The 17,230-nt window shown below is 45.4% G+C and overlaps 1 protein-coding gene across 8 annotated transcripts in view; it reads left to right on the top strand.

Annotated features, from left to right (window-relative positions):
- Positions 1 to 17,230, top strand: part of RYR3 (ryanodine receptor 3) — a 559,072-nt gene that overhangs the window by 477,770 nt on the left and 64,072 nt on the right. For all 8 annotated transcript variants that reach the window (XM_070797211.1, XM_070797214.1, XM_070797210.1 and 5 more), the window contains 3 exons: positions 4,287 to 4,417; positions 11,580 to 11,900; positions 14,169 to 14,409. In XM_070797211.1, coding sequence (XP_070653312.1) covers positions 4,287 to 4,417; positions 11,580 to 11,900; positions 14,169 to 14,409 — 693 coding nt within the window. The remainder of the gene's footprint in view (positions 1 to 4,286; positions 4,418 to 11,579; positions 11,901 to 14,168; positions 14,410 to 17,230) is intronic.

Here is a 17,230-nt window from a genome sequence, read left to right as displayed (position 1 = left end):
TCCTGAAAGAAGAACAGAGAGAGAAAAGGAGGGAAAAGGAAAAAAAGAATGACACGGGGAGACCAAGCTTCGGTGAGTGAGGCCCATAACTTTATTTTCAAAAGGAACTTTTATACCTTGACTTGTACATAGAGGGAAATGAAAGATGCAAAGTCATACAGAGTCAGCCCAAACATCACATCTGTTTTGTCTTTATCAAAACCAGGATTTTTTCTGCATACCTTTCCCATAAACAATGTTGTGTACATTATCTTCTGGCCTTGGAGACCTGTGGACATTTTATGACCCTTTTTTGATAAAGGCTGCTCAACCAGAAAACTTATTTTCCCTTGAAGTGTTTTTTCTTTATATTTCTCCCAGCCTCAGAAAGTACTAAACAGAGTTACATTCTCACGGAGCAAAGGTGCAGTGGGTCACAACAAAGAAAGAACCAATTAGCTCAAAGGTCTGATGTGGTTAATTCCAAGGCTGCTGCTTGTTTTTCTTACATCCCAACTATGTTAACTAATGCACTCCCAGGTGCACAATGGATAAGGGATATGGGCACTTGGCAGCAAGCGTTGGCTCAATAATGAAGCCCTTTACCAGTACTATCTATTCTAATAATTTTTCATCCCTTAAAGGACTCTCTGCTTATTAGGACTTTTAGAATGTTTTGGCTTCCCGTGCCTTTCAAGGTTGGGGAGTTGTGAACAATCACGTGTGTTAATTGCAAGAGTATGGATAAACCTGTCAGGCAAGCTAGAATGCCAACAGAGGGGTTTGAATTGAAACACTCCTGTCATGCCCATTAACTAAAGCCCTAAGTTGATTTTTTCCAGAGAAAGGTGGTCGGGGATAGCCCCGTGTTAATGTCAGAAGAGTTGGTGAAAGGCACAAAGTAGTAAGACAGACAGATTTTGGTTTTGGGGTAGATGCTCAAGCAGATTCAGGGTGGTCCCTTGAGTTCTGATCAGCCTTGCTCGTCAGATCTCTTCCATATGACCTTGTCATGGGTGGGATCTCCCGTGGTGGCTCCCAGCAGGAGAAGAAAAGGTGTTGAGGAGGAGAGATGGGGAACAGGACTGGCCAGGGCCTGTTCAGAAGTGAAGCAGCTTTGCAGAGCTCTCTGGAGAGACCCTTGGGCTCTGCAGTCTCCCCAGCCCCGCCCCCTCCCTTCCTCCACCACTGATGTGCCATGGGCTCAGTCGTGTCTGACTGTAATGCTGCCAGGCTTCCCTGTCCATGGGATTTCCCAGGCAAGAATATAGGAATGGGTTGCCATTTCCTACTCCAGATAATCCCAACTCAGGGATCGAACCCACGTCTCCTGCCTTGCAGGTGGATTACCTGCTGGGCCAGCAGGGAAGCCTCTTCTACCACTGATGCAGCTCCCAAATAGACCTTCCAGAGCAGACCTGGATGGGATGATTTAACAGTCAGATCTTTCACAGAAGGACAAGGCTGTGCTGTTAGCTAACAAGTGCTTATCTGGCTGAGGGCATTCTTGCTTCCTGGAGGCTGATTTGAAAATGATTTGGAAGCTCAAATACTTCAGGCCAAGTAAGTTGTCAGCTAATCCCCTAAAAGCTGAGCTCAAGAAGAAGATAGAAAAGAAGGGATAAAATCATATGTATTAGTTGTCTTTTAAAGTAATTAAAAGATCACATTTGTCTTAGGTTTGATAACTTGGCTAAGGAGTGTATGGAAGTTCCAAGGGGTACACAGCTTTATATCGAGATTCACCCACCTTCACCCTCCTCCCTCTCTCTGGTCCAGCAGACTCCTCTGGCATCTCAAGCAGAACAGTTCTGTGGACCCCCAGGCTAGCCCCCAACACATTCTGACTCTACCCTAGATAGTCTTGTCAAGGCATTTTTTTTCAGGACCAGTTAAGACCACATTTCTAACCCAACTCAAATGTGTATCCTTTGTCTCTGCATAATGAAGTTGCAAGTTGATTCTAATCTTTATGAGACCATAAAGACATGCTATTTTGTCACACTGCAGCCTGCCAGGCTCCTCTGTCCATGGAATTCTATAGGGAAGAATACTGGAGTGGGTAGCCATTCTCTTCTTCAGGGGATCTTCCCAACCCAGGGATCGAACCCAGGTCTCCTGCATTGCAGGTGGATTCTTTACTACCTGGCTTACTTCTCAGACAACAATGGCTCCCCTAGCTACCTCCCTGCCCTGTCCCCTAGTAAATGTTTGTTATCCTATTCAGAGACTCTATAGCTTTGACGGTCTGGTGTCTTGGTACTACTGGAATTATTGGCTGTTGTCATAGTGAAGGACAATTAATGGGATGCTGGGTATGGGTTTCTTTTTCCTTTTCATAGCACTTTTATTTAACTTTTTATTTTATATTGGAGTATAGCAGATTAACAATGTTGTGATGGCTTCAGGTAGATAGCAAAGGGACTCAGATACTCTGATATGTATATATCAGAGAAGGCAATGGCACCTCACTCCAGTACTCTTGCCTGGAAAATCCCATGGATGGAGGAGCCTGGAAGGCTGCAGTCCATGGGGTCGCTGAGGGTCAGACATGACTGAGCGACCTCACTTTCACTTTTCACCTTCATGCACTGGAGAAGGAAATGGCAACCCACTCCAGTGTTCTTGCCTGGAGAATCCCAGGGACGGGGGAGCTTGGTGGGCTGCCGTCTATGGGATCACACAGAGTTGGACACGACTGAAGTGACTTAGCAGCAGCAGCATATATATAGTATTGCTTCTCCCCCAAACTCCCCTCCCATCCAGGCTGCCACATAACAGCCTGTTATGCCTCAGTGAGCAGAGTTCCCTGTGCTGTACAGTAGGTCCTTGTTGATTATCCATTTTAAATATGGCAGAGTGTACATGTTGTTGGCCATGGGTTTTGGTGGGAACTGAAGGTAACTGTGAGAACTGAATGCCTTCCTGTCTCTGCAGAACTGCAATAGTGGGGTACACGTTTGCTCTTGGCTCCAAGCATGCCCCCTCTAGCTGACAGTTTTCTCCACAATGGCTCTGTAATATCCCCCAATGTGCAGCCTGACATCCTCTGCCCCCAGGGCTTCTCCTGGTGGGCTTCGTGCACAGTATCCACATTCATACTGATGAGTTTAAGCTCATCAGTCACAGAGGAAGGCAAACATGATGGACTTGAACCCTGTAATCCCTTTGATCTCTTAATTATTTACCTAATGTGTGCCTTTTCTACTAGTTACCTTTGTATCACGGTCTAACAAAGGACTCACATTATTGGTTTATTTGAAGAAATTTTTCCTTGTATTTGGAAACTGGCATCACGTATGTAACTCACAAGGCAGGTGTGTGTAGTCTGTCTGTAATCGAATGCCAGAGGGTGGCAGGGAAAAGATATTGATGGGTGGAAAACAGATGGCTCTGGTCTCCCATTCATCAGGAAGCAACAGATGTCAGCCCCCTAATGGGGCCCTTTGAGCCAGCGCTACGACTGTATATCATCTCAGTAGCAGAAAGAACCTGCTGGATTAGATAATAAAAATCCAGAGCTAAGCCCAGGTCTGAGAGGGGAAGCACTCTTTCAGTACTAGCTCTGCTTTGACCAGCTGGTGGCTTGTAGTCCATCACTTACTCTTGCAGCCTTGGTTATCCTGCAGGTAAGCATAAGTCCTCTTAGCCGGAGCACTAAAAATCTGAACTAGGAATCCCAAGCATTTTGATTTTGATTGATTGCGTCTTTCTCAGAAAGACTTAAAAACGAAAGTTTAGTGCATGGTGGACACTCAAGTGTTTGTGGAAGAAAGAGAAGTAATAGGTGTTAGAGCTCTTTTGTCTACATCAAGCGATTTGTTTTGGACATGTCAGTTATCTTGCAAGGCAGAACTTTAATTTGGTGTCTTATTGGTGTTTTTGGCCCATTGTCTACGGTTCCAATTGGTCAACACAAGCTCTACTCATAACAGGGACTAGACAAAGAAATTCCATGAAAGATTTTAAAACATTTTAAGAACTGGGAGGATCTGATTCAATTTGGATGCCAGCCAAACTTGCTCTCAGAGATGCTGGGAGAGAACAAAGCTACATAGTCTATATCACCTTAGTTATTTAAGAACTAGGTAGCAGGGAATGAGACCATTGTAAACCATTGGTTAGTGTCCAGAAACAGGGGAGGGAGGGGAAGAACATGCAATCCAGCTGAGCTCAAGGCCCAGGATGTCCAGTGGAGCCATCTGTGGGGAAGTGGCCTGAGACGTCCTGGAAAGAGAGCTGATCCACCAATGCATGGGGCCAGCACGGAGATAGCACCACTTCTAAATGGACTTCTTTGTTTCCAGGCAGCGTCCTGCCCTTGGAGAATGCCTGGCCTCACTGGCAGCCGCCATACCAGTGGCATTCCTGGAGCCCACCCTTAACCGCTACAACCCGCTCTCCGTCTTCAACACCAAAACCCCCAGGGAGAGGTCTAGTAAGTACCATCCATCAGAGGTCATCACTGATGTGCTTAGAGGAAAGCAGTGGGAGAGAAAGCCAGAAAGGCAAGGCCAGCAGCCCCCAGCCTTGTCAGTCACGTGGTCTACAAGGGGCCAGGAGGTCAGAACTGGTGCCCTGTGACAGGTCTCCATCTTGCTGGAAAAGTGGACACAAGCAAGTTCTTTGTTATCTTTAGACTTTGGTCTCCTCTTCTGTGAAAAGAGGAGACAGTGCAGTTGGTTTCAACATCCCTTGCATCCTAAGAGCTCAGGTTCTCCTGTCTGCCCGGATATCCGTTCTCTTCCTGCACCTGGGGATGTGACTGTTCTTCTCTGTTCCTCTCCAGAGAGTGGGAGCAAGGGGGTAGCACAGAGCTGCACTGATAACCTTGGTATACTCTTCAAGTCCACAGCACGGCTGTGCTTCCAAGGATGATGACCATGTATTCTTCATCTTCGTGAAGGATGGATAGAAAAACACAAGAAGGAATTGAAATTCTACACAACAGAGAATTTGACAGGAGTGTTGACATACTGAGTTCTAGAACAGTGCTAGGCTGTGGTCCAGATCTGGCCTACTGCTGATTTTTATAAATGGTGTTTTATTGGAACATAGTCTATCCATTCATTTACATGTTGTCTGTGGCTGCTTTAGCACTGTGTTGTTGTTGTATACTTTAATCACTAAGTCATGTCCAACTCGTTTGTGACCCCATGGACTGTAGCCTACCAGGCTCCTCTGTCCATGGGATTTCCCAGGCAAGAATACTGGAGTGGGTTGCCATTTCCTTCTGCAGGGGGATCTTCCCAACCTAGGGATTCAACCCACTTCTCCTGCATTGGCAAAGCACTCTTTACCACTGAGCCACCAGGGAAGCCCTTAGCACTGTGTAGGGAAGGAAAAATAATTTTCCCTTTACCCTTCATTGTTCTTGCCTGAGACCTCCCCTCTGAAAAAGATAGATTGATGGGAGGGGGAAAAAAAACTTAATTATGGACATATGTGTACATAAGGGAGCCCCCAAAAGATGTGAGACTCAAAAGCCAGCCCAACATTTGAGACTTATATACCATCCTGAGGAAAAGGTTAGGAGTCTAGGGCTTCAGATGGGGTAGGAATCCATGGGAAAGTGAGAAGAGGAAGGGCTTGGTAAGCAGTGTGCCCCAGCAGGCTCATGAATCTCTCAGATGAAAAAGTGATCTTTGGTAAGAGCTCTCTTCTGGTACAGGCTCCCGTAACTAAGGTAAACTTTGTTTGCAAAGGTAGATTTCCCTTACAAAATGGTAACTCTGTTTTCAGACATTCTCCTGGATCTTCAGTTTCTTAAAAATAATCAGCTCAAAGTAATCCCTCTGCCAAAGGGGCATATTTGGGGGTGGCCCATTCTGTTCCCCTTCAACTGCAGTGACAGAGTTGAGTAGTGGCAGCAAAGACTGTTGGCCCTGCAATGGCTAAAACATTTACTGTCTGGCCCCTTTATAGGAAAAGTTTTCCCACCCCCCTCTTCTAGAATAACCTGGAACTGGAATCCAAGGCAGGTGGTAAACCTGCTTCTGGGGGATGGAAGAGAGGAGACCCCATGTATGGATAAGTGTGATCCTGCTGAAGGACCATGGAGTAGATCAGAGGCCCTTCCAACAGGAACCTTGAATGAAACTCAGCCTCCAGCTGGAAAGAACTACCTTGACTTGATGTGACATGAAGCAAAAGCTACCACACGATGGGTTAGATTGATGTTAAGAAAAGCAGACCCCCCCAAAAAAAAAAAAATTATAGCAAACCATTTCAAACCAGAATATATCCTGTTCAGAACCAGTATTTTCTTAAAATATTGGCACACAGTACCAGCAGATGACTAGACTGTTCCTCAGTTCCATTTGGTTCAAGCCCCCTTTTCAAACTGTCGTGGGTCCTAAGAGTCCTAAGAGAAGAAGGGTTCTTGCTACATTTTTCTCTGTCACTCTTCTTTCCATCTAAGAATCCAGAGTGCTAAGCTTTAGCAGCTTTGTTCCCACTTCAGATAAAAGCAGCACCTGGTCCCCAGTAAACATGACCAGGACATTTGAGACAAAATTGCTTTTAAAACTTCTCTTCTTGAGCTAAAATACTGCGGAGACCAGTGTTCTCAGAGCTCATCGAGAGAGATATATTGCCAAGATGCCTCCATGTTCCAAAGTCTCACATGGCATCTCTCAGTTAATTCCCCAATCCCCTCAGCCTCATCTCACCCTTTCTCCCCTTTCATGGACTAGGAAAATTATAGTCCCAACCTTGTTTTTCTCTGCTGTCTTATGATTCCACATGAGTTATGTCTTGCAGCTAAAGTAAGAGTTAAATGACAGAGCAGGCTTTGGTAATGATGAGGAAGGGCTGTGGCATCTGTAGACAGAAGCCAGCTAAAATATTGCTCCCCAGCCTCATGACAGTGCTGGATACTGATGTATTTATTTAGCTCCAGCTGTGGTTCAAGAAAAAGTGTCTCTCTATGTCACCAGTGCGTAGAGCTTGCACCTTGGGAAAGAGAGAGATCTACTTTGCTCTTGAACTCATAGAGGTAGTTGTTCAGTCGCTCAGTCATGTCCGACTCTTTGTGACCCATGGACTGCAGCATGCCAGCCTTCCCTGTCCTTCACCATTTCCCGGAGCTTGCTCAAACTCATGTCCATCTAGTCAGTGATGCCATCCAACCATCTCATCCTCTGTCGTCCCCTTCTTCTCCCGCCTTCAATCTTTCCCAGCATCAGGGTCTTTTCTAATGAGTCAGCTCTTTGCATCAGGTGGCCAAAGTATTGGAGCTTCAGCTTCAACATCAGTCCTTTTAATGAATGTTCAGGGTTGATTTCCTTTAGGATTGACTGGTTGGATCTCCTTGCAGTCTAAGGGACTCTCAAGAGTCTTCTCCAACACCACAGTTCAAAAGCATCAATTCTTTGGCACTCAGCTTTCTTTATGGTCCAGCTCTCACATCCATACATGACTACTGGAAAAACCACAGCTTTGACTAGACAGACCTTTGTTGGCAAAGTAATATCTCTGCTTTTTAATATGCTGCCTAGGTTGGTCATAGCTTTTCTTCCAAGGAGCAAGAGTCTTTTAATATCATGTCTGTGGTCACCCTCTGTGATTTTGGAGTCCAAGAAAATAAAGTCTGTCTCTGTTTCCATTGTTTCCCTATCTAGTTGCCATGAACCAATGGGACATAGAGGTAGAGTAGCAGGCAAATTTGAAATTGACCCAGATGGAGGAAACCCTAGACTGGCTTTGGAGGGAAGGAAATGACTGTGTCCCATTGTTCTCAAGGGCTATTAGAAATATGTTTCTTCTTATCTTATATACCTTTACATTGATTTAGTAAGATATATTCATAAATTAAAAATAAGTATCCATCGTTGCATACTCCATAGGAAGAAGGGACAAAGTTGTAATTAATGATGACACTGTTGTTCATCCATCAGTCACACACTGTGGACTCAGGGCCCAAGTCCTCTGAGCCCGTATTTTTCATCTTTCAGTTAACAAAGAGTGAATTCTGACGATGTGTACGGCTCTCGAAAAGCAGAATGTACATAAATATGTATTCTGGGATAGCCATGTTTGCCTGGAGCCAGACAATGACTGATAGCTTGATGGACTCTGAAAGGGTAGATTTCATTCACTACACACAGTAGGTGGCCTGAGGGACTGAAGGAGGAGGGAAAGGAATGTGACAGAAGGTGTGAGTCTTTGGTTGAGAAATACAATATGAACTGATTTATCAAGCCTTCAGTCAATTGGGCATCTCAATTAATGAAGTTTCCCTGGTAGCTCAGATGGTAAAGAATCTACCCACAATGCAGGATACCCAGGTTCAATCCCTAGAGAAGGGAATGGCTGCTTACTCCAGTATTCTTTCCTGGAAAATCCTATGGACATAGGAGCCTGGCGGGCTGTAGTCCATTTTGCCAGCAGAGTTACTCATATTGGGGTGTCTTCTATCTTGTAACATCCTGGAGAATTTTTTAACTCATCCAAAATTGTTAAGATATGTCTAGAAAAGGTTTATCTAGCTGTGTGCTAGATAAAATCTTTGGTTACGTGTGGCAGTGGTTTATTAATCAGAATCTTGTTGTTGACTCCATTCATGAGTAGAATTAGATCTGTGTGCATGTATACTCAGTCACTAAGGTGTCCAACTCTTTGTGACCCCATGGACTATAACCCACCAGGCTCCTCTGTCTATGGGATTTCCAGGCAAGAATACTGGAGTGGGTTGCCATTTCCTTCTCCAGGAGATCTTCCCAACCCAGGGATCAAATCTGCATCTTCTGCAGTGGCAGGTGGATTCTTTACCACTAAGCCACTAGGAAAGCCCAGTCAGGATAATAGATTAACCAAAACATCCTACTCACCAGCCAAGTTTACTTTTCAAATCCTTATTGGAAAAAATCAACCAGAGAGGAAGGAGGTCCAGTTTCCATGTAGGTTTCCATGTAATACTATAGAAGTGGTGCTCTCTGGTGCTGTCATCTTGAGGGAAGAGCTGCCTGGTGAAAAAAATACAGCTGTGGACTCGAACTCAGTCTTTCCCAATGGTTCTCTCTTGATAGCATGTATGAGGATCACTCAAAAGGCTTGTTGAAGAATGCCAAGTCCTACCCTTAGAGTTTCTAATTCAGTAAGTCGAGATTCCAAAGGTCCTAACAAGTTTCCAGGTGATGCTGCCATTGCTGGCAGGACAGTCTCACTTTGAGAGCCATTGATGTGGAAGATGAAAGGACAGTGTGTTCTAATGGTTCCCCCTTACAGTCTTGAGTCTGATTCTAACAGGACCCAACTGAGCTTTCAGGTAGATAACTCAGCAGCATTCATTCTGCCGGTTTATTATGTGGCATTTGAAGTACAAAACACCACCGGAATCGCAAATGTTTCTTCCCCTCAAGGACCAATTACATATAAATAACTTTTAAAGGTCATTATAATGACTCCAATGAAGCAACCTCAAGCAACTCTGTGTTAGGTAGGAGGAAAAAAAAGTGTCTATGACGATGGATTGTCTATGTGACATTTAAACACACACATGCTCCTAGCCTTCTCATGTATAATTTTATAGCCAACAGTTGTAAACTTCAATTGCATCTGTGGCCGTTGGCACTGCTCTGTGTGCAGAGCCTGAAGGTAGAATGTTTGACTTTACCATTTGTACCTATTTATCTGACACCGTACGTGTCAAATGATTTTGTTTGTGAGAGTCTCCCCAGACCCCCACATTGATGTCACCCCTGATTCTTATTGCTCTGCAGCAAGGTACAGGCCAGACTTGTTCTCTGCAAATGACCAGCATTGGCAATGGATTGTGTCTGACCTGTATAATTCCCTTCGCTGTAAATCACAGAAGTTCGATGTTCTTTGGCTTTCATGCTGCTAGTCCTTTTGAATTGTCTGGATTTAAAGGACATTGCTTTACTCCTAACTTCCAAGGAAGAGTAATCAGCCTTCTACTTACCAAAGGCCATACCAATAGCAAGAGAAAAACATAATTAGGGCAAGTGTTAGGACACCCCCGGCAGGGCCTCCTCCATAGCAGGGAGGCTCTTCTGAGTCCATTGATTTGCAGCTGCACACCATCCTGTAGAAGCGATTGTATCAGCTACAGATTCATTGTCTCCTGGATGAAGGTACCACAAATGCCTTTCCTCCCCACCCCAGCCCAGGAACCAAGATGCCTGTATTCTCTTTTCATCTCTTAGTCTATCTTCACAGGATTTTTCTGTATCTTTGCTCTAGGCAGTACAGTCATGAAGGAAACCAAGACAGACTCTTCAATTGACTGATACTCCTAAAAGCCAAAGCCTTTGCTGTGGCCTTTTCTTCATTAACCCTTCCATTCCTATGGACTTAAAATCTAGAAAAGAGAGATTTCACACCAGCAGTAACCCCATGGCACAGGGCCTAAAGGTAGAACCCAACTCACTAAATGTCACATTTTATTTGAAGTTTCCTGCTTTTTCCTTTGAAATTCCTGAGGACTTTGTGCTTTACTTTTAATATCAAAAATAATTTCCTCAAATCTTCTAGTGGATCTAATGTGCTCCATTAGTGGATCTAAAAGGTACCACATTTTCCTGTTGCTTCTCTGACTCCCTAGGTTCCGTGGTGCCTGATGCTTTGGCCCCACTCTAAGAAGTTTAGCTTGTGGGTGGAGTCTGCACATGAGCTGCCGACCAGGATGCTCTGCAGAACTTCCAATTCTTGTTTCTTCCTCAACTAGGCCATGGCTTGCCACACAGAACCCTTATTTGCATCTCACCCATCAGCAACTTCAGGTTGCATCTGGTCTCTCCTCCTATCTTGGAGGAAAAGAGTGTCCTTTGCCTTAAGAAGAACAGGACAGATATCCTCTTGGCTTTTTCCATTTACCATTCTTGTACCTGACAACATTTCATGTTGAACTCTGTAATCATCTCATCCTGTCTGTCCTTGTTCAGCGAAGTGACCTCAGTTATTCACTGTGAGGAAAAGACAGGGCTAACTCACTATTCCTTGCCTATAAGCCTTCAAAAACAAAAAGGTCTAAGTGATGGACAAGAGCTCTTGGCAAAGGTTACTTCAGATCATCAATCTTCTTTTGTAAATGCAGAAATCAGTGGATGTGCAATGTTTCCCGCCCCCCGCCCCTGACAGGTTTCAACTGGATGGAAAGCGTTGTCTCTGGTCCAGCTAAAAGAATCTTTGATGCAAGAGGTTTCTTTTTCCTTTTCAAAACAGTACAGACATGATCTAGGTGACTGAACCACAAATTGGCAGCTCAGTATCTATGGGTTGCTTTTCTGTTTTGAGTCCTGCCTTTCCTGCAGTGCATGCACTGAGGCCAGGAGAGAAAAGCCAAGAGACTGACTTTTTCACAGAGAAGTCTTGTGAAATGTCCCTCAGCCGTGTCTCTGTTGTGTTCCTTTAAGATTCAGTTTAAGTGTTTTGACCTGAATAGAACATCTAGAAGATAACCCAGCCTCTGGAAGCTGCAGCCTTTACCATAGCTCCTACGTATCCAGTGCTTGCTTGTTTAAGGTTCTGGGGTGGAAAATTATGTCTCAAGATCAAAGGAGGGGTGGACAGAGAGAGAAGGTTGCACTCTGTTTTGAATCACTGTCCCTTTATTATTCCTGTACCCTCTTGGTCAGTTCTGGGGATGCCAGACACAGTGGAGGAGATGTGCCCCGACATCCCCCAGCTGGAAGGCCTGATGAAGGAAATCAACGACCTGGCCGAGTCAGGGGCCCGGTACACAGAGATGCCCCACGTCATTGAGGTCATCTTGCCCATGCTCTGCAACTACCTGTCCTACTGGTGGGAGCGGGGGCCCGAGCACCTGCCCCCCAGTGCAGGGCCCTGGTGCACCAAGGTCACGTCTGAACACCTCAGTGTCATCCTGGGCAACATTCTGAAAATCATCAACAACAACCTGGGCATCGACGAGGCCTCTTGGATGAAGCGCATTGCAGGTACCACGCATGTCTTTCAGCCCTGGCATCGAGATGCCTAGACTCTTTTTCTTCTCTTAGTCTGTCATTAAGCTATCCCCGCTCCCCACCTTAGATATTTAACAGTAAAAAGAACTGACTTATTCCCCTATAGGGCTTCCTGGAGCAAATGCTCCTGCCTGACTCCCCAACTAATCCAGCCCCTCAAATCTCCAGGAAGCCCTTCTTAATAAACTGTGCAAGATTCTGATGATCATTTCTCATTTGCTTTTGGTACTTAAGAATCCCATTTGCTCTTACAGTAATAATTGTTCATATTTTCTGGGTAAGTGACCTTGTGTGTTTTCCACATGTATGAAACTCACTCCCACCTGGGCTGTACTGTAAGTTTCTAGCATTTGTGTTTCACTTTATGCTTTGTAAGACACTCTCTGATTTAGGCTCATAGTAGCATCACTTTGATTTTGGGTTTGTTTTGTATTCCTCTAGAACTCCTTGCATGCAGTAGGCTCCTAGTGAGTGTTACTTGCTGATTTTCTGTTCTCAAAAGAGGAGAGGATTGGAAAATTAATAACCACACTTTCCACAGTCAGGAAACCATGAAGATTTTAGGGTCCTCTGTCACGGTAAAGTCAGAGGAGACAGAAGCTAAAGTCATTGCCTTTGATAGACCTGCAGTTTAGATACACAGTTCCACCATAGCTGTTTCACCCCTATACTTTCCTGGACCATGAAACACAGCCATTGGGTCAATAGGAGCTATTAGCTTCCTGGACAAATAAGTAGATACCCCTCCGCAAGACCAAGGAAGAAAACTTCCTACCCTCTTCCTGTCTCTGAAATGAACTGAGATTCAAATTATATTAATAAATACTTTGGTTACTGACGGCTCCTGGATAGTATAAGACCCCTGGGAACATATGAATAGGTAAATTGGTGTTCCTTTCTTATCTTTTAGCCCAAGAATATTGTTAACCCTTAAGTAATTTGTTGAGGGCTCTACATTTGTAAATCTGGATTAAGGGAAGGAAGGAAATCAAAGAATTAACTCCCTTAGATTCCCCAGGGGTACGAAGGAAAGAAGTCACAGCACACTGATGAGAACTGAACTTGGCCTGTTATTTCACAAGGGTGTCCAGATCTCATTCAGTCAGGTCACTTCGCTCCTGGTGTGTAAACAAAGTCAGTTTTCAAGAGCAACCTCAAATCACCCATATCTGGAAGAACCTCTCTGATTCCAGGTCCAGAGCAGAGGTGCACCCAGGTGAGGACCGGGTATGAAATGGGAGCCATCATAGTGCGAAGTTTCGACTTCTGATTAACACATTGCAACAGAGAACTGCCTTCACCTTCTCTTTCTAAAAAAGTCTTTTTTATGAAAGCAAAAAATAAGGCACAGTGAGATGAAAAAGTGCTGGAATATAGGCTGTTTCCAACTGAAAAGCCCTACATTAAAGAACTTTGAAATACACAAAATACATATTGTACTTTGCGAATGGTTCATGACTCTTGAGAATTTTTTTTCACATATCTAAATAATTACTCTGATTCTGACCTTTATTATGCATTAGACCATTAGGATATTGCGTTTTAAAAAGTCAATGAGACATGTAGGTTTTATCTTTCTCTTTAAGAGGGCCAGAATCGTAGTCCCAAGTCCTACTGATGGTTTGTTTCTGCTCATTGACTTTTAGTGGCCACCCTAGCCTGCCTCTTCATTATAAATGATAGTAGTTTGTCTGCTTTTCTCAGGGCCTAGAGGAGCCCCAAGATAATAGGCTGGCAGTTCTCAAGTCTTGGGGGCTGAGAACTATGGTTAGGTTTGTGTATTTTTAAGAGATTTCTCTATAAAATAACCAGAAAGCATAGTGTTAAGTGTGTACTCTTGACTCAGCACAGTGCTGTTTATATAAATAAAAGACTTCCTTCAAGGAGTTTATAACGTAGCTAGTGAGCCAAAGTCACTCTTCTAAAATGAAACAAGATGGTCTGTTATGAAGAGCTCAGAGATATAGCAAGGGCCATGCCTGAAGAGTTCAGGGGTGGCTCTTCTCATAACTTGAAGAAGCAAAACAGGAAGAGGGACCTTCTCCTGTAGCTCCATCCGTGCCTACCCCCACCCCAGCAACTGTGACTTCATGAGACAGACATGCCAAAAGGAAGATGAAGGAAGGGTGCCAGTGTGAGTCAAGGGCTTTCCATAGCCTCACCATTGAGTGTCCCTTCTTTCCTTTTCTCGACTGTCATAACTTGTGGAATGAGGGGGAGGCCCTTTGTTTGCAAACACAGTGTACGCCCAACCGATCATCAGCAAAGCCAGACCAGACCTGCTGAGAAGCCACTTCATCCCGACCCTGGAGAAGCTGAAGAAGAAGGCCATCAAAACTGTGCAGGAGGAGGAGCAGCTGAGAGCTGACAGCAAGGGCGACACGCAGGAGGCTGAGCTGCTCATCCTGGACGAGTTTGCTGTCCTCTGCAGAGACCTCTATGCCTTCTACCCTATGCTCATCCGCTACGTGGACAACAACAGGTACAGAGGCGCCTGGGCAGGGCCGGCCCCCGATGGAGGGGTGGTACTGGGTTTTGTTACAGGCGAGAGAGGGAGGTCACGGCTGCCACCACCAGCACCCCCCACCCCCACCCCTCTGCCTCCATCCCTGCTGTGGGACCTCTGCGCAGCACTTTCCTTGCCCAGTGGTTCTGTATGATCAGTGGCATGGCCACCCAGTCCATCCTCACAGGCCACTGAAGAAGGGTGGCAACAACCCCTTCCGCCCCTCTGCTCTTCTGTCACACACTCATCCAAGAGATATTACTGACTGTGTGCCAGGCACTGTTCGAGAGGACAGGCAAGAACACTACAGAAAAAAAGATGTTGGCTCAGGGAGCTTTCACTCTGGCAAGAGAGTGGGGTGAGCAAATGATAAACAAAGTACTTAGACATTTACAATATACTTCCCTATGTACTTACATATTTACCTATAGCAATGGCACCCCACTCCAGTACTCTTGCCTGGAAAATCCCATGGACAGAGGAGCCTGGAAGGCTGCAGTCCATGGGGTTGCTAAGAGTCGGGCACGACAGAGCGACTTCACTTTCACTTTTCACTTTCATGCATTGGAGAAGGAAATGGCAACCCACTCCAGTGTTCTTGCCTGGAGAATCCCAGGGATGGGGGAGCCTGGTGGGCTGCCGTCTCTGGCGTCACACAGAGTCGGTCACAACTGAAGCGACTTGGCAGCAGCAGCAGTGTACTTACCTAAGTAAACTATACAAGCAAAGTAAATGGAATCAGGAGTGCCAGGTGGCAGTTTTAAAAGAATGTTACTGAGAAGGCGACATCTGAACACAGACCTGCAGGAGGTGAGGTCGGAAACCATGTGGATCTGGGGAAGAGGTCTGTTCCTGGGAAGAAGGAATATCCGGTGCAAAGCCCTGAGGGAGGGACGAGTGGGGATGTTCAGGGAGTCACAGGGAGGCCAGAGAGAGAGGAGTCGAGGGGTGGGGAGAGCAGCAGGAGACGTCAGAGTGGCCAGTTTCTCTCCACGGGGCCGAGAGTACAGGGCTTTTCCTCTGAGTGAGATGAGAGGTTGGCGCAGCGTTGAAGCTAAGCTCTGATGTGATCTGACTCCATCTTCAAGCACAGTGGTGATGGATCAGGGCAAATAAAGGAGGTGAGGAGGCTGGCTGGGAGGCTTACAGTGGCCCAGTCAAGGGCTGAGGGTGATTTGGAGTTGACAGAGCAAACCAACCCTAACCTTAACCCTAATCCTGGTGCCCTAATCCTAGTCCTGGTGCCAGGCCTGGGGCAGAGAGGGATGGGGCCACTGCTTAGTGGGACTGGGGTTTCCTTTCAGAGTCCTGAAAATGTTCTGCAATTAGATAGTCATAGTGGTGGTCCAACACTGTGAATGTACTGAATGTTGCTAATGAGTAATTTGACATGTATGTTACTACAATTTAAAAGGAAAAAAAAAAAAGAGTTGGTGTTGGCTGGGGCCCAGTTGGTAGCAATGAAAGTTGACAGAATATGTCAGATTCTGGACCCAGCATCTTAAAGGTAGAGTCTTTGGGACATGCAGACTGGAAATAAGAGAAAAGAGATGAGTCAAAGATGATTCTGAGCAAATGGAAGGAGGGAGTTCCCAACAATTAAGTTGGAGGGGATTGTGGGTACGGAAGTGTTTTAGGGGAAGATGAAGAGATCCCTTTCAGACATGTTAATTTGAGTTGCTGCTTCCATATAAAAATGAAAATGTCAAGTGGGCAGTTATATGAGTCCAGAGTTCATAAGAGAGGTCTGGTGTGGCCCTAAGAATTTGAGAGTCGCCTACATATTGGTATGTGGTCTTTGAGAGCCATGAGACTGAATGAGATAAATAAAGGCTTGAGAGGGAAAGAGAAGCGTTCCAAGGACTGAGCCCTTGTACACAGGTCAGGCGGAAGAGAAGGAACCACGAGTGAGACTGAGAGGAAGCCACCAGTGAGACAGGAGGAAACCAACAGCGTGTTGTGTCCTAGGTACCAATTTCACAAAGGATTTCCAGGAGGAAAGAATAACGAATAAATGATTGGTGACCTTGATAAGAGCAGTATCAATAAAGTGATGGAGTTGAAGGCCTCTTTGGAGTAGGTTGGAAGAGAATAGGAGAAAAGGACTTGGAGATAGCACTACAGACAACTTGTTCAGGGAGGTTTTTGTTTTTGTTTTTTTTATTTTGGCTGCTCTGGGTCTTCTTTGCAGCATGCTGGCTTTCTCTAGTTGCACTGCGTGGGCTTTATTTGTTGGGACACAAGGCCATCTTATTGCAGTGCGTGGGCTTCTCTAGTTGTGGTGTGTGGGCTTAGTTGCCCCACAGCATGTGGGATCTTAGTTCCCCGACCAGGAATCGAACCCACGTAGCCTGCATTGGAAGGCAGATTCTTAACCACTGGAACGTTATGGAAGTCCCACAGGGAGTTTCACTATAAAGAGGAAGAAAGAAATGGGCTGCTAGCTAGATGCAGAATAGGTTCAAAAGGAGAGTTTTTAAGATGGGAGACTTTTCAACTTGTTCCTTTATGAATGGGAATGAGCCACTGGAGAGAAGAGAAATTGCTGATATAAGAGGGAGAGAGAATTTCTAAAGCAATGCATTCAAACAGGCAGAGGATCAGCCTGAGATCATTCATCTACAGTGATGGGCAGGAGGGCAGGGGGCATGGGTGCTGCTGCTGGCAGACGCACAGACAGACAGATGCACATGCGCACACACGCCTGTATGTGTTATGGCTGGCAGTCTGTAGGAGTCCTTTTCTGGTTGCTTCCATTCTCAGTGAAGTAGGAAGCAAGAACATCAACTGAGAGGGA

This window comes from Bos indicus, chromosome 10 (genome assembly GCF_029378745.1).
Source record: "Bos indicus isolate NIAB-ARS_2022 breed Sahiwal x Tharparkar chromosome 10, NIAB-ARS_B.indTharparkar_mat_pri_1.0, whole genome shotgun sequence".
In the NCBI taxonomy this organism is placed as follows: domain Eukaryota; kingdom Metazoa; phylum Chordata; class Mammalia; order Artiodactyla; family Bovidae; genus Bos; species Bos indicus.
The sequence above is the reverse complement of the archived record's forward strand: the minus strand, read 5'-3'. Positions and strand labels throughout refer to the sequence as shown.